At 41.9% G+C, this 25,967-nt stretch overlaps 1 protein-coding gene across 1 annotated transcript; it reads right to left on the reverse strand.

Annotated features, from left to right (window-relative positions):
• Positions 1–37: 37 nt before the first annotated feature.
• On the reverse strand, positions 38–8,859 carry LOC124697544 (protein FAR-RED IMPAIRED RESPONSE 1-like). The gene is made up of 9 exons (XM_047230121.1): positions 8,524–8,859; positions 5,199–6,503; positions 4,255–4,332; positions 3,329–3,397; positions 1,031–3,089; positions 831–958; positions 627–698; positions 471–551; positions 38–148 (listed from the first exon to the last, which is right to left on the reverse strand). Exons 1-9 carry the CDS (start codon positions 8,857–8,859, stop codon positions 38–40), a joined length of 4,239 nt encoding a protein of 1,412 aa, XP_047086077.1.
• Between the last annotated feature and the right edge of the window lie 17,108 nt (positions 8,860–25,967).

A 25,967-nucleotide genomic window follows, 5' to 3' on the forward strand; every position in this document is an offset into this window, starting at 1 on the left:
ATACAGTTTCTACATTCTGGCATGAACACATGCTACATCACAGGAAATCCCAGACTGGGATGGTGTACTGGCCTTGATCTGTTGTCTGGTGGCCTAGCTGAGTATTGCTGCTAAGGAACTGCAATGACTGGATATCTGGAGGGGGAGCCTGCATCAGAACACATCGAAAATGAGCTATTATCTTTTTGCCTTCTTAAGGAAAAATTTAGTCATAGAGAAAGTTATGGAATGAGTTCATGCGATGTAATATTGATTGCAGCAACGTGGCTGACTACAGCACCTATATGCATCTCCCACGGAGAGAAGTTGCTCTACAGGCGAACATGTGGATACAAACTAAATGCTTACTTAAAGTCCTACCATGGCTAATGCTAAAGAAATATGTGGAGCAAAAAAAAAGATCCCTCGGAAAGAACATGGGTGTAACCGGACAGAATAATGCATCATTGCAGAAATATAGAATGAATCACCTCGTGCATTTGAGGAACACTATGAAAGGGTGGTTGTTGTAGATGAGGTTGCTGAAGGTGAACATGTGATGGTTCCTGCATCTAGACACGCCAGCTTGCAGTGAGAGTAAAGTACAAATTGCATATTTTCTTCAAGAAATAAAAAACATTTATTACCTGACCAAACGGTGACATGCCAGCAAATCCTTGAAGAGAGTTAAGGCCGAACTGCTGTGTGACATAAGGTGCCTGTTTTGGCAAAGCTATAATGCATCACTACTTCAATGTACCTTAAGTACAAACTACAGTAATCGTCATCTTCACTCCTCTGTAAATGAAAACAGGGGTCTATGAAAAAGTAGAAGGGGACATTAGATTTACCTGCATCATATGGCTTGGTTCAAGAAACTGGTTGGTCGGAGTCCTAATGTGATTTGGAATGGCATTCGATATTGCGGGAGGAACAACCACCGTAAGTGGGAGTTCAGCCTCGTCGAGCTCCACTGGACCTGCAACAGCTTAATAAGATCAAACACTGCCATGTTCAAAACAGTATGGAGCAGCTTAGGTGATGAACAAACCTTGTCTACCCTTTTTCTTCTTACTTGATTCAAGAGGACTTTGCTGCCGGCGACGCGTCTCTGCATTTTTCTTTTTCTTAGTACTTGCTCTTTGAGGTTCAATGTTGGTGGTATCGTTCTGAAGCAAATTTTGCTGATGACTTTTCAGGATAGTGCTTAAGGAAGGTTTATCATGCAGCTTTGCTTGCAAAACAAGCTCGACTTGCTCCAGGAGCTGATCATATTGGCTCTCCATAAATGTATGAGCTTCAACATTTTCTGCAGCCTTTGCTGCAACTTTATATAAAGTTCGATACAGTGAGTTGTACCTTTTAGACATGGAGAACTTGGGATCTTCATCCACAACAGCAGAACCACAATTCTCCTTTGAAGGTTCACTCTGAGCATCCTTTCGCCATCTTTTCAAAATATAGTGTGGTGGAATTTCTTTAATATTTCTGATCTCAAGAACTTTCAGTACATGGCAACATGGAAGACCTACAGTTTCAAACTTCTTGCAGCTACAAACAACCATATATTGTGACGAGTCAAATCTAACAAAATGAGCCCGAGGCCTGTTTTTGACAGTTACCTCATACTCAGATATGGGTCCAATTTCACCACAGTTATAGACCATGCAATCCAAGATCAATTCAAATTCAGACTTGAACATCTCAAACAGTGTAGGAGTATATGCATTAGCAGCTTGCCAAAGTAAACGCAGAGGTGCTACCCTCTGTGTCATTTGAACAGCAAGGTAGTCAGCTTGTTGTTCAGCTAGACGTTTCTCCTCCAAAAATCTATCATATCTGTTAAAGAAGTACGGAAGATCAATTTCTGTTTTAAGAATATCTGTAAGGATGGCATCCGTGTTATCACTTCGAAGTGTGCCTGCAATAGCCCCGCAGAATATATCACGCCCATAAGGCAAAGCCCATCTTTCTCTATCCTCATACAATTTACTTAGCCACTCATTATCCTTCAGATTGTATTTCTCCAAGAGGATTTCCCAGCTTGATAAGAAGTCCACCTCCTCCTCATAGTCATACAAAGACCTACTAAAATCATGGGCAAAAGTCTCTGAGCATTGGAATGTATCCCTTAATAGCTTGGTAGCATTTTGATACAAATGCAACACTGAGAAACGGTGGACAGTCCCTGGCCAAGCAGAAGCAACTGCATCCCTTACTGATGTAGAGCGGTCAGTCAAAACTGTTTTTGGCTGCTTTCCGCTCATAGCAGATTTGAATGTTTCAAACAACCACTTGAAAGATTCAACTGATTCATCATAAATAAATGCCGCACCAAATATGATTGGCTGCTTATGGTTGTTAACTCCAATGAACAACAATAGAGGCCTACCGTAATCACTTGTGCTATACCTTGTGTCAACACAAACTACATCTCCAAAGTAGTTATAATCCATCATTGATTTAACATCTGCCCAGAATACATTTGTGAATTGGTCTTCTTCATCCACCTGAATGGAATAAAAGAAAGAAGGATTCTCGCCTTTCATCCTCTGTAAATACTCACAAATCGCCCGAGCATCACCCAATTGCATATCTTTCGTGCGCCTTGTCCTAATGTAATTTTTATAATCATCTGGTATCAAAACAACTTTTGGTGGATCTGGCGGCTGCTGTAACTTTGCTAATAAATTATGTGATCTCACAATCTGAATGTCCACCAAGGGTGCTTCAAGATCATGATTATGATCAGCTACATACTCAGTCACTACATATTTGCCGCTAGTTGTGATTTTAACAGTCATGTGTGCTTGGCAGCCAGTTCTTGTTTCTGGTCGCTGTTTCTTTGGCTCGGCAGTAAAAGTTTTAGGGCGGAATCCCTCTTTAGAACACACATAAGCCCGAGATATCCTAACATTCTTTGATGCTTTCTCGGAGCATCCTTTTCGGACATTGAATCCTGCAGTTCCACCATAGCTGACATAAAACTCATAGGCCTTGTCTTCATTCAGGAAAACCATTCCAACTTTCGGCTGTCCTCCAGGCCCAGCAACTACTTCAGTTTCTGGATCCGGTTCTGCTTCAATTATTTCATCTTCTTTACTCTCAGGCTGGAGCAAGGGGAAACAATCATACATGTTAAAGTGAAGGGGGGAGTCCAATATAGCAATATGCAAGCGCAGCAATTCATATGGAAGGGTGTAAAATGCAGAGAACCCAATATTCCCTTTTCATGTTATGTAACCAAATTTAAGATACAGAAAACTCAAGCAATTATCTGCTATGCAACACTTGCAGAGAAAAGGTTAAAACAGATAATTGCAGTTAAAAATTATGAACAGAAGCTTACCATCTCTTCTTTTTTAGGATTCTGCTTCTCAAGACGTTTGGAACGCCTTTCTGAAGGTTGCCCTGAAGGCTGTTAAGATCAAGCATAGGGAAGCATAAGAACAATGAGATGTCACAGGAATGCTTCACATGTATTCTGATAAAAACTGATGAACTGAAGCGCGCCAACGCTTGTTGATTCAAATAATTTCCATATTCATGAGAGACCTCAATACAAAGACACTCCAGGTAAGAAAAATGCAAAATGTGTAAGCATTCAAAGGTTGCAAAGTGAGGTAAGTACAAACAACCCACAGATAATATAAAATAGTTTAGCAAAGGTTAACAAGAAGAGCTAAAGATGGTCTCTGTTGAAATCAGCCCCATGGAGTTATACATTAATGGCATGTTGAATACAAGTACATAGTGAATAATTTATGGTATGACTTCAGGTTTGGTAGTGGAATGGAAACGAAGTAACAGTACATATCTGTCATGTGGGGCAGGGTGTAAGAGACAGGCTTAATGAGAAGGACAAGCAGCCTACTACTTGATTCCTACGGTAGGCTAGGGAAATCTCCATATCAATTAGTTTCCAAGTTTGTTAGTGAATGCCTTATGATTGAAGCTTTCATTTTAACCCAACCCTTTATTTAAAAAGAGGGGACTAGCCACATTATCGCATCATCCACCAATAAACAGAAAAGGATGTGAGGCTCCAACCCTAAGCATGTGACAATATCAACCATATAACAGGTGGCAATTTATGTGCCACTATTTTAAATTGCAGTGAGCTGTAACTTGTAAGTTCCAACTAAGAGCTGACAGTTTCAGAAAAGTGTTTTTAGCCCCAAAGTTACCTGCACTAATGGAAACAGCTAATGGCAATAGAACACAATAATACAGGGCATTCACAACTACTTCTAGGTGATATGCAAGCAAAGTTACCTGCACTCCTTCGCTTGCCAGAAATCTACCTCCATCACCACGCTGACGCCTTTCCGCCAACGCTTGGCGGGAGACAATCTAAAAAGGAGAAGCGCACATAATTACCAAGTAAAACAAAGCACAATGATGCGATAAGTATATGTACGATTATTGTAGGTTCAACATTCTAACACATTTTTATGTCCGGAGTCCAGACATATGCAACACACGCTGATAAGTTTGCACGTGTTCTGGAATTAAACGTGCATGTTTGGTTCTTCTACTTTTCCCTTAGACTGGCTCCTTGCTTCGAAATGGGCCAAATAAAACCCTCTACTTTCATACTAGGGCTCACTTGGTTCTTCTGTTATGTCCACAACAGACAATCCCATGCTAGTCACATGGTTTATGCACACATCTTAAGTCCATGTACAAGATGGTTACATACAATCAACGTTACACAAATCAGATGAGGACTATGGCAGTTAGTGAGCTTGCGACATAAGTATCTGTTATCAGCTCGCCACGATAGTAAGTTGAAAATTTTACTAGGAAACTAACTGAATCATTTTATCCATGGTCAAACAGTGTGATTTCAGACTTCCAGCTAAGAATGGGACCAAACTGAGATTGAGTGGAAAGTACTAGAAAGGCAATAGTACACCCCAACTTGGAATCAATACCAATTTCATATATTGCAAATCACCTAGAAATGAGATAATTTAAGGATGCTGCATATGTAAACATGGGTGTTTCATGTCATCACAATGTGCAGCACAAATATATCATAAGTGATTGTTGGTCCTGTTAACAAAGAACGTAATAGACAGCAGTAATATTGATGTGTCTGTTATATAAATTTTCTTTCTGAAACAAGCAAGTATGTAAGCTGTAAAGGTAGCATGATGCTTCAATAGATCCTATAAGGGGCCACATTACCCAATACTGCAATGTATGTGATTTACCTTGGCAGGCCTTCCTGCAGCAGGTCTGCTCTGTCGCTTGGAGAGATACTTATTGAGTAAGTTCTTCCTTTCGTCGCTAGTGGACTGCGAAGCCGCCGTCACGCCGAGATCGCTCGGCGCACATGCCTGCAGGGCGCTGCCCTCTGTAACAACAGCCTTTCTGGGCCTCCCCCTCCCTCTCTTCTCCTTCACCTCCGCCACCTTCTCCATTTCATCCTCAACAGCATTATCGACATCCGGGTCGTGGGCACGATCTTGTGCAACACCCGCCGCCTCACCATTTTCTTGCAATGGTTCGACAACAGAATCGACATTCTTCTCCGCAGCATCCTTTTTACCCCTACCTCTCTGCAGATCCATCCTACCAGTAGGAACCCCTTGCCCATTCTGTACGGAATATGTCATAACAACACCCTTCTCCGGCTCGATCGCCTGCGTGGTCTTCTTCCCGGGCTTGCGGCCCCTCTTCTTAGAGCCACCAGAAATCCCCTCCTCATTTCCCACAGCGCCGCCATCCTGCAGATCCTTGGCAGCATCCAGATCCTTGGCAGCATCCAGATCCTTGGCGGATTTGCCCCTCCTATATGAGTAGTTGCCCCTGCAGCAGAGGAACCGCTGCATGATCATGGCGCCCGTGCCGGCGGAGCGGCGGTTGGAGCCGGTCCGCGCCTTGAACCCGGCGGCGTCGCCGTACCCGTAGTAGACGCCCTTGGCGTCGTGGACGGAGTCGAACTCCATCCCGAGGGCCGGCACGGCGGGGGCGGCAGCGGAGGCCTGGAGGTCGTGGTTGTGGTCGAGCAGGAGCTTGGAGACCTTCCACTTGCCCCCCGCGTCCGCGTCGGCCCCGTCCTTCCGCACCACCTCCATCATCGCCCTGCACCTGCTGTCGCCGGGCGGCCCCGGCGCGGGCGCGGGGTCGTCGTCGTCGTCGCTGGCGGCGCCGGCCTGGCGGAGCGAGAGGTAGCCGCGGGAGAGCGGCCCGTCGGGGTCCGGCGGGGGCGGGGGCGGGGGCGGATCGGAGGAGGTCGCGGGCGGCGGCGGCGGCGGCGCGGCGGCGGACATGGTCGGGGTAGGGTTTTGGGCGGGGTTTGAAATGGCGCGGCAAGAGGAGTGAGGAGGGGGCTGGAGGGGAGGTGGAGATCCGGTGTGGGGAGGAGGCGTCTTGCCCTGGCTGCGGCCGCCGGCGAGCGAGAGTGGGAGACGGCTGGGGTGGAGAAGGGTGTGGGGGAACCCAAAAGGTACCGTGTTCCAGGCTGAGAGTACGAGCGTCAGTCTCTGGCGCGTGGGGCTCTGAAGTGATGTGGCCTACGTGTCAGTGCGAGTGAGCGTGAAAAGAGAGTGTGACTCTACTAGGGAGGCAACTCGTGGCGACGACCTGAGAAGGGAGACAGTGTGGTGCGTGCGTGCACGGCGCGACCCACCTGCGGGCTATAGAGGATTGGGATCATATCAAACCCCCTCCAATTTAGATTATTTTTTGGGCAGTGCTAGAAATTCTCGGAGCCTCCAAATTTTTCAGCCTCCTGCTTGCATGCGTGACACGTGTTCACTTTTACCTAAAATTTAAACTTTGCTTCATCGCAGCAAAAAATCTCCCCTTTTTTGCTTCATTGAAGCAAAAACGGTTCGACTAAAATAGAAGGAGTGCTGCGACTCGTTCCGACTTTGTTTCTTCGCAGCAAATAAAAGTCCCACTTTTGCTTCATTAAAGCAAAAAAAGGTTCTGCGTAAATACAAAAAAGAAAAAGACATGCCGGGCGGAGCATGCCGGAGACTCGCCTGTGGGGGATGCTGCGACTGGCAACGGTGGTGCTGCAAGCCAGGGACGCTGGCGCTACAAGCCGGGGCAACGGCGCTACCATCTGGTGGAGGCGGTGCTTCAAGGAGTGGGCATCGATTCTACGATGGTACAATATTGTTGCTTCAATTGTTCCCTATTTTTTAACTTTAGTAGAAAGTTTTGCTACAAGGTCTCCGGCGATGTTCTCCGACGAGGTCGTGTTTTTAGTACAAATGCTGGAATGCTATTATAGTATATTACGTTTGCTACAATTGTTCTGTCATGTTGCTACTTTAGTACAAATGTTTTGCTACGAGGTCTCCGGCAAAGTACGGTGCTCCGGCGAGTTCTCCGGCGAAGTATGGTGCTCCGACGAGGTATCCGGCGAGGTCCACAACCGAAAGGTCTTTGTGTTTTTATTTTTAGTTGAACCGTTTTTTGCTTCAATGAAGCAAAAGCGGAGTTTAAAACAAAACTGAATAGAGAACCCGATCGAACGACTCAGATTGATTAGATCCAACGGTGGAGAATCTGGAGGCTGGGAGGTTTGTAGCCTCCGAGGGATATATAGCATTTTCCTTGTTTTTCCTAGATTTAATTAACCTAGATATCTTTTAATGAACAGTTTGCCTAAAATTTTGATCGGAGGAGGTTCTGTTCTTTTTTTACGATGAGCACATGCTATACCACGATGCCAATAATACACTCAAAACACATTACAGTTTGTTCGTTTGCCAAAAACGGGTGTACAACTTGTAAATTGTAACGGTGGTGGTGAGAGAAAGCACAAGTTCATCGGGGCAACTATTTCACCATTTTACAGATATCCATGTTCATGATTTGAAACTCTGCAAAAGGGAGTTTGGATTTGCACATGTGTTTGGTCTTTGCTGCCCTACTATGAGAAGAGATGAATCAACTGCCCATATTTTGTTCGACCATCCCTACTCGTGCAGTTTGTGAATGGCCGGGTATTCAACAAGAAATTTATAGGGCCACTTATGGAGCAGCGACAACAATCATTTCCAGCATTCGTAGCCAGAAACAATGCAAGTGCGACTTCAGTTATCCTGACACCTCTCACTTCAAACATGTGCATGCATCCATCCTTCAATCATGTCTCGTGATGCAAAGGATTCACTATGAAAAGACGTGGCTTGAAAGTTGGGATTTCCACGGAGGTGGAAGAAGCAAAGTGTGAAGAGAGAGATCGATCATGTAGAAACTATCAAGAAACGTAAAACAAGATTACTTGTTTCATATGTACATCTCATAAACTCGTAGTGATGTTTCAACACGGACGTCTAATCTTGTTGCCCCTTATTTCTAGAAAACAGTAACTTGTTACTCATAGCAGGAGAAAGATCAGTGAAGTGAAATGTCTACGGGTGAACAGATGCAGAAATCACAATATAAGTAATATCTACATAGAGCCAATGTGATTTTATAGTGCATGAGCCATGATATGATGAGAAGTGAATTTAATAAATTAAAATATCGGCTGAGACAAACTTTAATTACTTTGTACTACCAGACAACCAAAACCAGGTGGTTGGTAAATCCCTTAAAATCTAGTCTAAAGGCCCCTTTGAGCGTAACGTATTTTAGATATTTGAGCTCGTGGTTGTGATCCACCACGATCTTGGACACCTTCCACTTGCCCACCACGTCGGACCCGTCCTTCTTCACCACCTCCATCATAGACCTGCACCTGCTATTGTCGGGCATCCTCGCCGGCGCGGGCGGAGGATCGTCCTCCTCGCTGGCATCACCAACCTGGCAGAGCAAGAGGTACCCGCGGAAGAGCAGCTCGTTGGGCTCCGGTGGGGGAAGATTAGAGGAGCTCGCTGGCGGCAATGGGATTGGCTCCGAGTCGGACATGCTTGGATAGGGTTTTGGGCATGGGTTTGAAATGGCGCAGCAAGCGAAGTGAGGAGTGAAGGAGGTGGGAGTGGAGGGAGGGTAGGGGAAGATCCGGTGTGGGGAGGAGGCATCTTGCCTTGGCTGCGGCGGCCGGCGAGATTGGGAGACGGGTGGATGCGGAGAAGGCTGTGGTGTGGGGGAACCCAAAAGGTACCGTGTTCCAGGCTCTGAGTAGGTGTGTTACTCTCTGGCGTGTGGGCCTCTCAAGTGATCTGGCCCACGTGTCACCGAGTGAGCGTTAAAGAGAGTGTGACGCTACTAGGGAGGCACCGTGTGGGACTCGTGGTGACGACCTGAGAAGGGAGACAGTGTGGTGCATGCACGACGCGTGGCCCACCTGCGGGCTAGGGGTTTGGGGGCATCATGTCAATCCCTCCAATTTAGATTATTTGTCGCAGATTTAATTAACTTAGATTAGATAAATTTTAATAAATATTTTACTCCCTCCATCAAACAAGATATGTCTTAGATTTATTAAAATTTAGATGTATATATGTATATATGCTTCTAGTATCTAGATATATCCGAATTTGAACAAATCTCAGATGATTTTTATGGAACAGATGAATTACATAATTTTTCAATTAAATACTAATTTGAATCGGAGAGAGTTATGTTGTTTGTGATGAGCACATGCTATATTCCGATGTGCATATAGTATACTCAAAACACATTACAATTTGTTGTTTGTTTGCCAAAAGAAAAAAAAAGGGTATACAACTTGTAAATTGTAATGGCCGTCAGCGATGGAGAGCATAAGTTTATCGAACCACCATTTCACCATTTTACAAATATCCATGGTCATGATTTGAAAGTGTGAAAAAGGGAGTTGGATCTGCACATGTGTTTGGTCTTTGGTGCCCTACTATGATAGAGATGAATCAACTGCTCCTATTTTGGTTCAAATGCTTGCTACTCGTGGAGTGTTGTTGGGCCAATCGCCTCTTTTCAACACTCGCATCTTATTTCGCTCTCAGCATTCGTCTAGCTTGTCTAAGGGGCCTCGATCATACCTTCTCATAGAACAATTGAAAGGAAATGAATGGCCGAGTCTTCAACAGGAAATTGATAGGGCCACACATGAAGCGGTGGCCGCAATCATTTCTAGCCCGAGTAGCGAAAAAAATTTGCAAATGCAACTTTAGTTATCCTGACACCTCTCGCTCCAAATATGTACATGCATCCATCCTTCAATCGTGTCTCGTGATGCAAAGGGCTCACTATGAAAAGTGCGGCTTCCAAGTTGGGATTTACACTGAGGTGGAAGAAACAAATCGAGAAGAGAGAGATCCATCAAATGTAGAAACTACTATTAAGAAACATATAAGAAGATTAATATTTGTTCCATACATGTCATGAACTCGTCCTACTGTTTCTACACGAAAGTCTAATCTTATTACCCCTTATTTTTAGAGAAAAAGTACCGTGTTACCTATAGCAAGAGAAAGACCACTGGGTCCGAATGTCTACGGGTCAAAAGATGCAAATGCATAAAGCGTAATATAAGTGATAGCTATATAGTACCAATATGATATGATGAGAAGTGAATTTAACAGCTTGAAATATCTGGCTGAGACACACTTTAAACACTTTGTACCTACTTTCTCCACCATTCTACCACATTTGACTACCAAAATCGATCTGTGGTTGGTAAATCCCTTAAAAACTACAAAGGACCCTTTCGAGAGTTTTGTATCTTAAATCTCTGGATTACCATGTGAATTACTGTGCACTACAAATTCATTCATATATATTTTTCGCTTGTAAGATGGTGTTGCGGTAGATGGTAAGGGTACTTGCTAGAAAAGAGGCATCAAAAGTTCATCTTGTTGAGTAACAGGATCCTCATTACAAGAACTACCAGCAAAACAAATTTGCAGGGTTACTTTTCTTCCGAAAATGGGCAGCCTAGCCTTTGCATCAATTGATACATACGGTTTTTTATTGCATTACTAAAAAAGTATTATAGCTTATTATAAATCATAGATCGCACAAAGTCTCAATATGGATAAGTCATCAAAAATAACTACTAGCATTCATTGTCTATACATCAACATGTTAAATGCTAATTAGACCGCCAGTCGCACCGACTGACAAGGTATTAACTTGTCAATGTCTACAAGTTGTAGACTAGGGTTTTTGTGGAGAGTAGAGGGCAAGTAGATCTCGAGGGTTTCAACCGAAAAGGTGCTCGACTGCTAGAAAACTAGGGTTTGTGTTGACAATGAAATCGATCCCTTCTTTCTCCCTCGACTCCCCCTTATATAGGAGGCGGAGCTGAGGATTTCGTGATGTACAAGTTACAAACAGCGAGAGACTCTTTGAGTTCGTCCCGTACTGGTTACAAGTCTTTATTCCTAATACAACTCTATCTTTCCTTATCGACACTTGATTGGGCTTCTGGGCTTCGTATTCTTCGAGTCATGCGCCTTCAGTAAACCCCGGGTACCTTCTTCGGCAGACCCATTGGGGATACCTATGTCAGTAGCCCCCGAGATTTTGCTTGAATCGGAGAATCGAGTAAAATCTCCATCATTACAATTAACACATAATTTCTTCAAGACACTAAACATTTTTCATAAAATAACCATATATTGCACAGGGATAGCGATAAATGGGGCTGGTTCATCTGACGGATCAGGTACCAGTTAACTGCTCTCGTGGCAATCCCGCAAAAACCTACTTCAAGGTCAAGTCCCTGGACTCGACCCCGGTATACTGGCGTAATTCGACATATGCCGCTTAAGGTCTTACCAGATGCCGAACTCCAGTCATATTTTATCGGGTACCTAACACGTCCGTTAGGATTTTTCTTCGCATATGTTGATACGGAAAAAAGTAGCAGAACGCATTCATGTGCGATACCACGCCACGCAGGACGGATCCCGGGGTCTTACCTTCGTAAAGTATTACGACATTCAGAGATTTATTCGCGACGGACGCGCTCTGAGAATATATTGTCGAGTGTCTTTTTCGGCTGTTGGAATGGCATATTTATTTGAGTCATATGATGACTTACTATCTTGACCTCCCGATGAGAGTATATGAAGAGTTATATTGTAACTCGAAATATACTTAATTTGACTCCTTAAGTTTCATCGGGTACGCGACCAGCGTTCCCGATGGGAGTAGCCCCCGAGGCTACAGCCAAGTGCTTGTACTTGGTAGTAGGCTCACCTTTTTTCCATCTTATCGCTATATTGTTAACTTTCCATCTTTTCCACTTTTATCGGGTGCGCGACCAGTGCTCCCAATGGGAGTAGCCCCCGAGACTACAGTCGAGTATTTATACTTGGTTGTAGGCTCATCCTTTTGTATTTTTTGAATCAACTCCATATCAAACTTCTAAATAGAAAGTAGCCCCTGAGCATTTGAACAAATATTATATTTGATCAAAGGCTCACGAATTTCTTTTACTTGTATTGTCGACATTTTTCCTGTCGATATCTTGACAAAAACCAGTCGCCATTTCTTTGCGGCGACGTCAATGCTGACGATGGCCACGACCTTCACATTGGAAAGGCGCGAGTCCTGTCACTTCGCTGACATGTGGGTCCAAAACTCTGCGTCATTGACACGTTTGCGCAAGTGGGGGACACACGTCCTCCGTATTTCCTGGCACGCGCGCTATAACGCCTATCCAGTAACTTCATAGTAAATATACGATTATACCCCCGATAACACGTGTAGGGCACCAGATTCACTTCCTTTTTATCCAACGGCGCGACGGATCGATTCCTTGGTATAAATATTCTCCTTCTTCCTCAATCCTTCCCTTCGCTGCGCCGCTCAACTTTCCCGTCTCTCTGGAAAATCTCCATTGCTGTCCCCCAAGCTCCTTGCGCTTCCTCTCATCTCCATTCTCCTCCAACCCTTGTGTGAATGGCACCGCGCACCAAGCTCCTCAGGCACACCGCTCCAGGAACCAACATGTCAACAGAGGAGGTTGAGATCTCCGGATGGGAGAGATCCAAGATCTCAAACCAAGACGTGAGCGCACTCAAGAAGCTCGGGCTGATGAAGAAGAAAGAGGCGCTGATCTTTCCTGGGGATGAGAGCTTCCCTACGCCGCGCATCAGATACCTGGTAACATTCATCGACCACCTCATTCGCGGCCTTTCCACCCCCATCCATGAGTTTCTCCATTGACTGCTTTTCATCTGTGGGATTCAGCTACATCAGCTGACCCCTAACTCCATCCTCCACATATCCATCTTTATCACCTTGTGTGAATGCTTCCTCGGGACCCATCCTCATTGGGGCCTGTGGAAGCGTATCTTCTATCTTCGCTGTAACAGTGATACGTCTCCAACGTACCTATAATTTCTGATGTTCCATGCTTGTTTTATGATAATACCTACATGTTTTGCTCGCACTTTATAATGTTTTTATGCATTTTCCGAAACTAACCTATTAACAAGATGCCGAAGTGCCGGTTCCTCGTTTTCTCGCTGTTTTTGGTTCCGAAAAGGCTGTTCGGGCAATATTCTCGGAATTCGACGAAACGAAGACCAAACATCATAATTCACCGAGACGGACCAGGACACCGAAGGAGAGTCGGAGGGGAGGCCTAGGGCGCCCAAACCATAGATCGGCGCGGCCTGGAGGGGGGGCGCGCCGCCCTATGGGGTGGGCCCCCCAGGCGCCTCCTTGCGCCGCCTCTTCGCCTATAAGACCCCTCGCGACCTAAAACCTCGATACCAATTGACGAAACTCCAGAAAGACTCCAGGGGCGCCGCCGCCATCGCGAAACTCCAATTCGGGGGACAGAATCTCTGTTCCGGCACGCCGCCGGACGGGGAAGTGCCCCGGAAGCCATCTCCATCGACGCCACCGCCTCCATCATGCTCCGTGAGTAGTTCCCCCATGGACTACGGGTTCTAGCTGTAGCTAGTTGGTACTCTCTCCCCCATGTACTTCAATACAATGATCTCATGAGATGCCTTACATGATTGAGATTCATTTGATGTAATCGGTGTTGTGTTTGTTGGGATCCGATGGATTGTTACATTATGATTAGTCTATCTATAAAGTTTGTGCAGTCATTATTGTTGCAACTTGTTATCCTTAATGCTTGTCACTAGGTGTAATACCCCAGGATTTGGGGTTACAAAAATAGAGGAAACATATGTGTGCATTGCATTCATGCATAGAAAATCTAGGGAATTTTCGCGTTTTAAAGTAAAGCAGTCACAGTAACTGAAGTTTCACTTGACCTTGATGGAATTGAAGTAGATCATCAAGCCAAGTGCTATAAACCTCAATGTGACTTTGTTAAAACCTTGTTTTGGGAAAAGATGATTTGATCTAAGGGGTTAGATCAAATGGAATTAACATCAACATAAGAACATATGAATCAAGGATCAATTGCTTGATCTGATAAAAGATCATAACATGGTATTCCTTACCATAACATATGAACATCTATTCAACTGGAAATCAATTAACAATAAAATGGAGAATCGATTGTTGACTTATCTTTTCCATGTCTTTAACAAATAAATACTCCTACCATGAACCTCATGGTATTTCTTGAGCTAAACTTTGGAATTTAACACCAACACAAGCTTATCATTAAAACCCAGAGATGGGAGAGGCCTATAACCATCAAATAGATAATAAGCAAACTCTAATTAATTAACAATAAAAAGTTGAGCAACTACCTTGAGGTACAATTGAATTCATTTTAAAACTTATTACCAAATATGGTGAAACACAAGGACCTGAGTGCATAAAAGCCACACATTCTGATTTGAATCATAACTTATTAAATATGTTCAATATCACAAAACTAAATTCGTTTACATTACGAATTATAGTTCAAACTATTTGAATAAAATAAAATATGAGTACTTTGAAACTCATATGATCATGCCTTGGTGAAATCAACAATCACCATTCAAAATTGGGGTATAATCCTTGTCTTTGACATTCTGATCCCAATTACAATATAATGCTATCACATATGATATAGTGACTCATCCACAAACATAAAAAATCATTCACAAGATATTTAGTAACAAAAGCCACTTGGCTATCTAAAAATAAATCACATGATCTGAGAGGATAATACCAATGCTACATATGATGAAAATATCTACATAACTTGCCACCTAATGCCTAAAGGATTGCTTTGGATGAGAGCAAGACAACCAAGCACCTTACTCATCAAATTAAAACAAGAGTCATCCACCTATGTGTCATGATACTAGAGCATGCCCAAGCCTATAAAAGGAGCCTCCCACTTCATCCATTTCATCATCTTGCACCATGATGCAAGAAAACCAACACATTGAGCCACTCCATAAAATAGTTAGGATCAAGATGAAGCAGGCTAGGAGGTGGAGGCATGCCACAAGATGCGAGGTTTATCGAATTCCTGAAGAACAAGCTACGAGAAGATAGCAAGGTAGAATTCTTAGGCGGACCACATGCTTAGATAATCATATCATCATTACTTGAGTAGAAACCTAGATTATAGTCCAAGTCCTTGTGGAGTGAGAGGGGTAAATGGTATAACCCTAGCCAAATACATTTAGTGATACTTAGGGAATCCCATACCATGCATGATCATCACCATTGGGTAATAATCATAAACCCTAAGAACTTTAAGAAAGGAGCTATTAAGAATAAGTGGCTCATGATAATTCCATGACCATGCTATGGAGAAATAGAAGAGTAAGCCATAAGTTCAATCCTATATAATAAGTAGATATCATTCACCACATGAAATTATAGGGAGATCACTAGTAAGCAACCCTAGGCTTATATCCCAACCTTAACTTGTGGATCACTTGGTGATCATAAGTAGAATCCTACCACATCTATATTTCATGTATTCCCCAATTAAGGAACTTAAGAAAACCTTAGAGTCAAACTCTATACTTTATATGGTGAGAAACCATTCATCCATATAACCAAAGTTAACTATAAAAAGAACCATAACCACTTTAGTTATTTTAATGATAAATTAAGGATAGTAATAAAAGTCAATTGGTAGAAGATAAAACCAATTCTTAAGACCTTAGTAACTAAAGGAGAACATCAACTATTAAGTAAGTAACCACCTCATAATGGATAGGGGAGACTAAACCCTAGTTGATGCATCATTTGGGTGATCACAAATATAAACCTAGTTTAAACCCTTTAGTTAAACCATGTGTGGTGATCAACCACTTACCTTTGTAACCAAGACCAAGCCATTATGAGGACAATATCTACTTTAGACATTTTCAAAGATAATAAGAGTGTTAACCTTGAAAGGGAGTTATAAGAGAATTTACAAAACTATAATAAATAGGTGATCACATAAAATAATATGCAAGTAAAACCAACTCTAAAATAAGAAACCAAGACCTCATAATAATCTTTAAAATGCTTTGGGAAGCAATTCTCCACTCTAAATAATTCAAAAAAGAGTTATATTGCAGGGAAGAAAAGGAATTTCAAAGAAAACACAAACTCATGGCTAAATTGAAATTTAAATAGAACTCACAAGGATACAAATAAAATCATGCATTACACATTAGTTTGGACAATGGAATCATGCAATGATCATTAGTGTTAAGTCCTAAGTAAAAATAGGTATAAACATCTGAAAGCATAATTGAATTCAAATATGAATTCAAAACAGAATTATAAAACCAGAATTCAAAACAAGGAATAAAACAGAAAATAAATAAAAGAAATAAAGGAGAGAAGACTTACCTGGCCGTATAGCCCATCAGCAGCAGCCCAACACGGCCCAAACCACAGCCCGTACCCCTTCGTCTGAGAAATATCTCAGGACGAAGTCGTCCTCATCCTCTCCAAACGCATGCCGGCCAGCAATACGCCGTGCCCTTCCTCCTCTCTCTCGCTGGCGATTCCTCCTTCCTCGACGACGTGACGAGGCTCGTTTCAGCGCCTATAAAAACCCCAGCATGAACCCTAGCCCGTATTTCTTCCCCCTCTGCTCCATTTCGCCCAAATCGAAACCCTGGCCGTCCCGGCCATCTTCAAGCACCGCCGGTGGAGACCTCCCCTGGCCAAGCCGTGGCCACCGTCGTCATCGCCGTGCTCTTCTTGCTCAACCCACGCAAGGAATCGAGCCAAAGCCTCCTGCAACATCCCCACCGAGCTCATCGCTTCCGACGGCCGGAGATGCCGATTCCGGCGAACCCGACCACCTCTGGTCTCGCCGTCACACACATCGTACCCAGGGTGAGCCGCTGGTGCTCAAGCACCCCCTAGCTTCTTTAATTTCACTCTCAATCATGCCCGCGCCAGTAGCCTGCGAGCGCCGCCGCTCGGCCTCGCCGTCGAGCTTGCTCCGGCGACCAATTCGGGGCGGCGTTGGTACCTGCAGGTTCGCCTCGACGCGCTAAGTCTTGTGGTGTAGGTAGTTTGCCCGGGGAAGCACCGTACCGCCGGCGACCATCGCTACTGCCCGCCGGTGAAGGCCATGGTTGCCACGTCGTGCCACCGTGGCTGATGACGTGGTCTAACCCCACCAGTCAGTGACTGTGTGGGTAAACCAACCGGGTAGCTTTAGCTTTTCCTTTTTAAATTTTGAATCCACTAATCCCTGCAACTCTAAATCAATCTAGAAAATTCATTATAACTCAGAAAAAGATAAATAAGATATCAAAATTCTTAGAAAAGTAAACCCTATCCAATAAAAATATAATATGAATTTTTTATTTTTAATAAAAAATTAATTGTTATTAATTAAGCTTTTATTATTAATTCTAAATTGAATTAAAATTCAATAATTAGTAAAACTTTTTAAATTAAATAAAAACCATTAAGTAAATAAAGAAAACATTAAAACTAATTTTCTTTATTTACTATTATGTTAAATCCTTAACAGAGGGATTTAAACCCTGATTAATAATTACCTTAATTATTAATTCTCTAAAAATAATAAAATATCAAATACCTATATTATTTTATTTCAAAGTTATTACTAATTCAACTTTATAATGAAGTTATTAACCATAGAACTATATGGTAATTAGGAAACCCTAATTCCTTATGGAATAATAATACAACCTTATCATTTCATGTGAATACTAAAACCCTAACACCATTAGGAACCCTAGCTCCATTAATTCATATGAACCCTAAATTGCTTCTAACCCTAACCACTAGGTTAGAACAGATGATCATGACACTTACCTTGCATTCATAGATCCATAGTAGCAACTAAACAATTGCCATGTCTTCATAAGATAATAGAGACCCATCTATAATACATTGGTATTACATGTGTTCATACCTAGATGATCAAATAGAACCAACTCTAGTTCCTATCTTCTGAGACACCAAACTTAGATATCCATGCTTAGCATCACCCCAATGTGATGAACCTCAGGAGCAACTATGCCAAATCTTGAGCATTACCTAACCATCTTCCACTAAACCCTACTAGTGTTGGATACTTATCAACCATCCTATTTTAGGAGCCAATTATTCCTCACTTAATATAACCAACAGTAGAACCTAGACCACCTCAACCCTAATTGCAATACTTCTTTTTATTTAAGAAGTATGTTCTTCAAAAGTTATTCTTTTGAAGTAAACAGAGAATCATCATCAACCCTGCTTATAAGGACCTATAAACCCTAGCTAGCTATCACCAACAAGATGAACCAATCTTGATAGCAACCTTGTATGAATAATTGCTTAGGATGCCTAGGCTTAACTCAACCATACAAGCCCTTGGTGTTGATGAATCCAACTAGGTTGTGATCCATCTAATACTTACCAGAAGCTAACTTAGAACCATAGTAAACCATAGAAAACCACAAACCTAATTATCATACTTGTTCTTTATTAAAGAACATGTTCTTCAAAAGTTATTCTTTTGAATTATATAATAAATAATCATCAACCATGCACTATAGGACTTAAAAATTGACAACTGCTCTTTTCTTATTATACAACTACTATTCCTTGGTGTGTATGATTGTTATTATGCCTTCTACTACTTGTTTAGGATACCAAGTAAGCAACCTTAATAAGAACCTTGTTTGTGAATCACTCTAAAAGTGCAACACACCAAAACTAATCATTACAACTCACTAATCCTAAATCATCGGGGTTAGGTCACGTTTAGAGCGATTGCATCTCATACTTATGCATTATTGCATCCTTGCCAATCTTTTAAACATCGTCCTTACCGGACGATGATGCTATTTCAGAATTTGGAGTTATTGCGTATCGAAGACCTTGACTGCATAATCTTGCAGTCAAGAAAGGCAAGTTCATCACTTGCTCATGTCATTTGAGTATTTTTACCAAATTACTTGCAAAGTACTATGTTTATCACTATTGCATCAAAAGCGAAACCACTACTTTCATAACTATGAATATGACTATGTGGTTGGCAATGGAACCATGGATTGTGTGGATATGGTGGAGGTTCCATTGCAAGGGTTTATATCCATCTAGGATTAAACAACAAATGTCGTCCAGTGATTCTTGTGCCGTAATACCCGTGTTAACCATAAGATCCGGAGTGGGACGGAATAGTCAATCGTATTTCCACCTCTTGTACATCAACGGACGTGCTTTACCGTAGACACTTGTAACTGGTCTGGGGCAAGCGGTAGGCCGGGGAAGCCAAAAGTTCCCCACGGTTATTGCGGTCTATGATGGGTTGCAGCTACCGACGAAGGAGTTTATGGTACGAGCCTGAACCGTTGTCGTGGCCGGGGTCCATCCTTAATTGGTATAACGGGACCGGCGAGGACCCAGGGTCGGGGTATGCAACAAAGGGTGGGTGTGCGAGGTAGCGGAGGAATATGATTGGCTATGACCTTATAACGGGCCTCACACCAAAGGAAGTGTGGACGAGAACATGACTCGGTTGGCACCAAGGTTAAGAACTCTTATGGGTAAAGCAACACACCTCTGCAGAGTGTAATGAACTCCCTGTTCCGGGATATGGAACTACGAACGCTGCCGGAAAGGAACTCCATGAAGTTCTAGTAAACCGGTGAAGGCTGACGGACATAGTTCTTCCGAATAAAAGCAACCTTTTGAAGAAATGGTTATGAAAATCTGCATTGGTATTAGACTTTCTGGTCTAATGTCGTAGCTAGTGCATTAAACACCTCTTTCCAATAATGAACTTGTTGAGTACGCTCGTACTCATCCCACTCTTAAATCCCCTGCTTAGATATGGAGACATTGAAGGAGGATCTACAGTGCAACTCGAAGACCGAGGAATCAACAATTACTTCAAGAGACAGGAACCTGACAGAAGTGTCAAATACCACATCCAACAAGGATAAAACCTAGCTAGCTTAGCAATAGAAAGGAACTAGTTTCCTAAACCTAGCTCCTATTTAGCTAGAATCTATTCATAGCCTCTATAGCTAGTTAAACACTCTACAAATAGAGTTCGTGATAAGACTAGACTACGAGTCGTTCTTCTGGAGTTTATTTGCAGTTTTACCTCATTGTAAAGTAGGAGGCTGTGATGATCTTATGTAACAAAGTCAATGTTGTAATTCTATAGACATGCCTTGGACCCGCATATGTTTCTGTTGTACCACTCTGAGCGATATAATACTAGTGGAACTGTGTTTCATTGGTGTTATATCAGACTTGCATACTACACCATGCAGTGGTATGCCGGGTCACCACACTAGGGCCCGAGTGCCATGATCTCAGATCTGAACATGTTATTGTTTCATGATGATATTCATTGTTTATGATCTTACCTGCAAGTTGTATACACATATTGCTGTCCGGAACCCGAGGCCCCAAAGTGACAGAAATTGGGACAACCGGAGGGGAAGGCGGTGATATGAGGATCACATATGTTCACGGAGTGTTAATGCTTTGCTCCGGTGCTCTATTAAAAGGAGTACCTTAATTTCCAGCAGATTCCCTAGAGGCCCGGCTGCCACCGGCTGGTAGGACAAAAGATGTTATGCAAGTTTCTCATTGCGAGCACGTATAACTATATATGGAAAACATGCCTACATGATTAATAATCTTGATGTTCTGTCTTAATGCTATTTCAATCCTATCAATTGCCCAACTCGTAATTTGTTCACCCAACACTTGTTATTGGAGAGTTACCACTAGTGTAGATAGCTCGGAACCCCGGTCCATCTCTCATCATCATATACTCGTTCCTACATGTCATTGGAAGTAGTATCAACTATTTTCTGGTGCCATTGCTCTCATATTACTATTACTGCTGATGTGTTACTGTTACTATCGCTCTCATATTACTGCTGCTTTCACATCACCCTGTTACTAGTGCTTTTCCAGTGCAAACTGAATTGACAACTCAGTTGTTAAGGCTTATAAGTATTCTTTACCTCCCCTTGTGTCGAATCAATAAATTTGGGTTTTACTTCCCTCGAAGACTGTTCCGATCCCCTATACTTGTGGGGCATCAAGACTATTTTCTGGCACCATTGCCGGGGAGGCATAGCTCTACTCATAAGTTCACCTGGGGAGTACACTCTACCTCTCTCTCTGTTTTTGTTTTATTTTATTTTGTTTTACTTAGTTTACTTTTGTCTAGTTTATTTGTGCTTAGTTTATTCCTGTCTAGTATTATTTTGCTTAGTTTACTTTTGTCTAGTTTGTTTTTGTTTTGTTTTACTTTTCTCATATACCCAAAAATCCATAAAAAATTGAAAAACTTAAAAATTAAAAACTGTTGTTATGGAAGAACCCACAACCTATTTGGAGCTTATAGAATTATATAATAATTATAGAGAATCAAGAACGGGAAAAGTTATGAGTGTCGTGATAGAAAAATTGAATACAATTGCTAAAATCTTGCTTAAACGCCATGATATAAATTGTTGCTCTAAACAGGATACTAAACACCTTAAATTTCAATGTGGCTTTAGTGAGGAAGTTTTAATTAAGAACTATAATTGGAATAGCTATATTCATTTTGGGTTCGAAGAAGTAGAATAATTTGTTTTGTTTATGGGAGCTTCTGAAATAGAATCCTTCATGGCTAAAAATTATGAAACTTGTGTTGTTTGTAAGGACCTTAAAGATTATGTCTCTTCTATCCTTAATTTTTGCATAGAAAGTTACAGTGATAATCCTTATATCATTAATTATAAAGAGAGACTCATTAATGCACAAGAATGCACTCACAATTTGCAGGAACAAGTGGAAGAAGAAATTGATGAACCTGAAAGCTCATTGGATGAAAAAGAAGAGGAAATTGATGAACCTGAAAGCTCATTGGATGAAAAAGAAGAGGAGAGTGATGAACAAAAGGAGGAAGAATTGATTAGCTATCCATGCCAACCATCTAATAAGAATGGATTCTCTTGAAATATTCCCTATGAGTAAAACTTGTGAGAATAATTATGCTACTGTTATCTATGATAATCCATGCTATTTTAATAAATCTTATGATAATGCTTTGTTTGTGCCTGATATCAAAATGCATGGTACTAAAGAGTTTTGCTTGGCAAATGTTTATGATAAATCTCTAGATGATGGTCCTATGTTACTTGATAATATTAATTGTACTACTAATGAAAATGGGATTGGAGAGATCTTGACTTTATCTAGGAGTCCCATATCTTTTGAGATTGATCAATCATCTTCTTATATTATTGATAAAAGTGGTTTTGGAAGTTTTAATCCTATTATTTTTGAGCTTGAAAAAAATTATGTGTTTTTGGATCATGAAAAGCATGCTTTATGTGATGGTTATATTGTTGAGTTTATTCATGAAGCTACTGAAAATTATTATGAGAGGGGAAAATATGGTTGTAGAAATTTGCATGGTACTAAAACACCTCTCTATATGCTGAAAATTTTGAAGTTACTCTTGTTTTATCTTCCTATGCTTGTCACTTTGTTCTTCATGAATTTATTTGTGTAAAAGATTCCTATGCATAGGAAGTGGGTTAGACTTAAATGTGTTTTGAACTTGCTTCTTGGTGCTCTCCTTTGCTTCAACTCTTATTTCTTGCGAGTGCATCATTAAAATTGCTGAGCCCATCTTAATGGCTATAAAGAAAGCACTTCTTGGGAGATAACCCATATTTTTATTTTGCTACTCTTTTGTTGTGTCTTGGAAGTTGTTACTACTGTAGCAACCTGTCCTTATCTTTATTTTATTGCAATGTTGTGCCAAGTAAAGTCTCTAATAGAAGGTTGATGCTAGATTTGGATTTCTGCGCAGAAACAGATTTTTAGCTGTCACGAATTTGAGTAAATCTCTCTGTAGGAGACTCTAAAAATTCTGACAATTTTCATGCGTGTTCCTCAGATATGTACGCAACTTTCATTAGTTTTGGGTTTTCTGATTTGAGCAACGGAAGTACCTCTTAAAAATTCGTCTTTACTGACTGTTCTGTTTTGGCAGATTCTGTCTCTGTTTTTTGCATTGTCTCTTGTGGACTTTAAGTGAGGCTTCCTAGACGTGGAGAGCTGTAGCTAATGTTATATTGAGTTCTTGCAATGTGTCACTACAGGACTAAAGTGGATTAAAGTTTTTTGAGTACTAACCCCTCTAATGAAGTTTATGAGAAGTTTGGTGTGAAGGAAGTTTTCAAGGGTCTAGAGAGGAGGATGATATATGATCAAGAAGAGTGAAAAGTCTAAGCTTGGGGATGCCCCCGTGGTTCATCCCTGCATATTTCAAGAAGACTGAAGCGTCTAAGCTTGGGGATGCCCAAGGCATCCCCTTCTTCATCAACAACTTATCAGGTCACTTCTAGTGAAAGTATATTTTTATTCGGTCACATCTTATGTGCTTTACTTGGAGCGTCTGTGTGTTTTTATTTTTGTTTTTGTTTGAATAAGATCGGATCCTAGCAATCCTTGTGTGGGAGAGAGACACGCTCCGCTTATTCATATGAACACTTGTGTTCTTCGTTTTTCATATTCATGGCGGAAGCTGAAAGCTGCAGCACTTATTGTTATTTGGATGGAAAAAGAAAATGCTTCATATTGTCTTGAATAATTTGATAATTGGCAATTGTTTTGAGCTCTCAAGTAGATCATGCTCTTGCACCATGTAGTTTAAACTTATTAGTGGAGAACTACCGTAGAGCTTGTTGAAATTGGTTTGCATGATTGGTCTCTCTAAGGTCTAGATATTTTCTGGTAAAAGTATTTGAGCAACAAGGAAGACAGTGTAGAGTCTTATAATGCTTGCAATATGTTCTTATGTGAGTTTTGCTGTACCGGTTCATACTTGTGTTTGCTTCAAACAACCTTGCTAGCAAAAGCCTTGTACCGAGAGGAAACGCTTCTCGTGCATCCAAAACCTTGAGCCAAAACCTATGCCATTTGTGTCCACCATAACTACCTACTATGTGGTATTTTCTGCCATTCCAAGTAAATATTTCATGTGCTACCTTTAAACAATTCAAAACCTTATTATCTCTTATTCGTGTCAATGTTTTATAGCTCATGAGGAAGTATGTGGTGTTTTATCTTTCAATCTTGTTGGGCAGCTTTCACCAATGGATTAGTGGCTTCATCCGCTTATCCAATAATTTTGCAAAAAGAGCTGGCAGCAGGGTTCCCAGCCCCAAGTAATTAACTTTCATTAATAATTCTCTTCACGTGTTTTGCCCAGATTCATCAGTAAGCAACCTAATTTTGCAAATAGACACTCCTTCATGGTATGTGAATGTTGGAAGGCACCCGAGGATTCGGTTAGCCATGGCTTGTGTAAGCAAAAGGTTGGGAGGAGTGTCATACATAAATAAAAACTAAAATACATGTGTAAACAAAAGAGAAGAGGGATGATCTACCTTGCTGGTAGAGATAACGACCTTCATGGGAGCCGCTCTTTGAAAGTCTGTTTGATGAGGGGGTTAGAGTGCCCACTACCATTCGTTGACAACAACAAACACCTCTCAAAACTTTACTTTTATGCTCTCTATATGATTTCAAAACTTAAAAAGCTCTAGCACATGATTTAATCCCCGCTTCCTCTGCGAAGGGCCTTTCTTTTACTTTATGTTGAGTCAGTTTACCTACTTCCTTCCATCTTAGAAGTAAACACTTGTGTCAACTGTGCATTGATTCTTACATACTTGCTTATTGCACTTATTATTCTACTTTGTGTTGACAATTATCCATGAGATATGCATGTTGAAAGTTGAAAGCAACTGCTGAAACGTATATCTTCCTTTGTGTTGCTTCGATGCTTTTACTTTGAATCTATTACTTTATGAGTTAACTCTTATGCAAGACTTTTGATGCTTGTCTTGAAAGTACTATTCATGAAAAGTTTTGCTATATGTTATCTATTTGTTAGCAACTATAGATCATTGCCTTGAGTCACTGCATTCATCTCATATGCTTTACAATAGTATGATCAAGATTATGTAAGTAGCATGTCACTACAGAAATTATTCTTTTTATCGTTTACCTACTCGAGGGCGAGCAGAGAACTAAGCTTGGGGATGCTTGATACGTCTCCAACGTACCTATAATTTCCGATGTTCCATGCTTGTTTTATGACAATACCTACATGTTTTGCTCGCACTTTATAATGTTTTTATGCATTTTCCGAACTAACCTATTAACAAGATGCCGAAGTGCCGGTTCTCGTTTTCTGCTGTTTTTGGTTCCGGAAAGGCTGTTCGGGCAATATTCTCGGAATTCGACGAAACGAAGACCAAACATCATATTTCACCGAGACGGACCAGGACACCGAAGGAGAGTCGGAGGGAGGCCCGGGGCCCCCGCACCATAGGTCGGCCGCGGCTCGGAGGGGGCGCGCCGCCCTATGGGGTGGGCCCCGAGCGCCTCCTTGCGCCGCCTCTTCGCCTATAAGACCCCTCGCGACCTAAAACCTCGATACCAATTGACGAAACTCCGAGAAAGACTCCGGGGCGCCGCCGCCATCGCGAAACTCCAATTCGGGGACGAGACTCTCCGTTCCGGCACGCCGCCGGGACGGGGAAGTGCCCCGGAAGCCATCTCCATCGACGCCACCGCCTCCATCATGCTCCGTGAGTAGTTCCCCCATGGACTACGGGTTCTAGCTGTAGCTAGTTGGTACTCTCTCCCCCATGTACTTCAATACAATGATCTTATGAGCTGCCTTACATGATTGAGAT

This window comes from Lolium rigidum, chromosome 3 (genome assembly GCF_022539505.1).
Source record: "Lolium rigidum isolate FL_2022 chromosome 3, APGP_CSIRO_Lrig_0.1, whole genome shotgun sequence".
Classification (NCBI taxonomy): domain Eukaryota; kingdom Viridiplantae; phylum Streptophyta; class Magnoliopsida; order Poales; family Poaceae; genus Lolium; species Lolium rigidum.

Bases quoted from the DNA above. Each gene is read 5' to 3' on its own strand.
- LOC124697544 (XM_047230121.1), bottom strand. From the start codon at position 8,859: ATGTCCGACTCGGAGCCAATCCCATTGCCGCCAGCGAGCTCCTCTAAT. The intron at 6,504-8,523 runs GTTTTGGTTGTC...ACTGACACGTAG, and splicing joins AGGGATTTACCAACCACCTG to GCCACATCACTTCAGAGCCC. The intron at 3,398-4,254 runs GTAACTTTGCTT...TGATCTTAACAG, and splicing joins TGGCAAGCGAAGGAGTGCAG to CCTTCAGGGCAACCTTCAGA.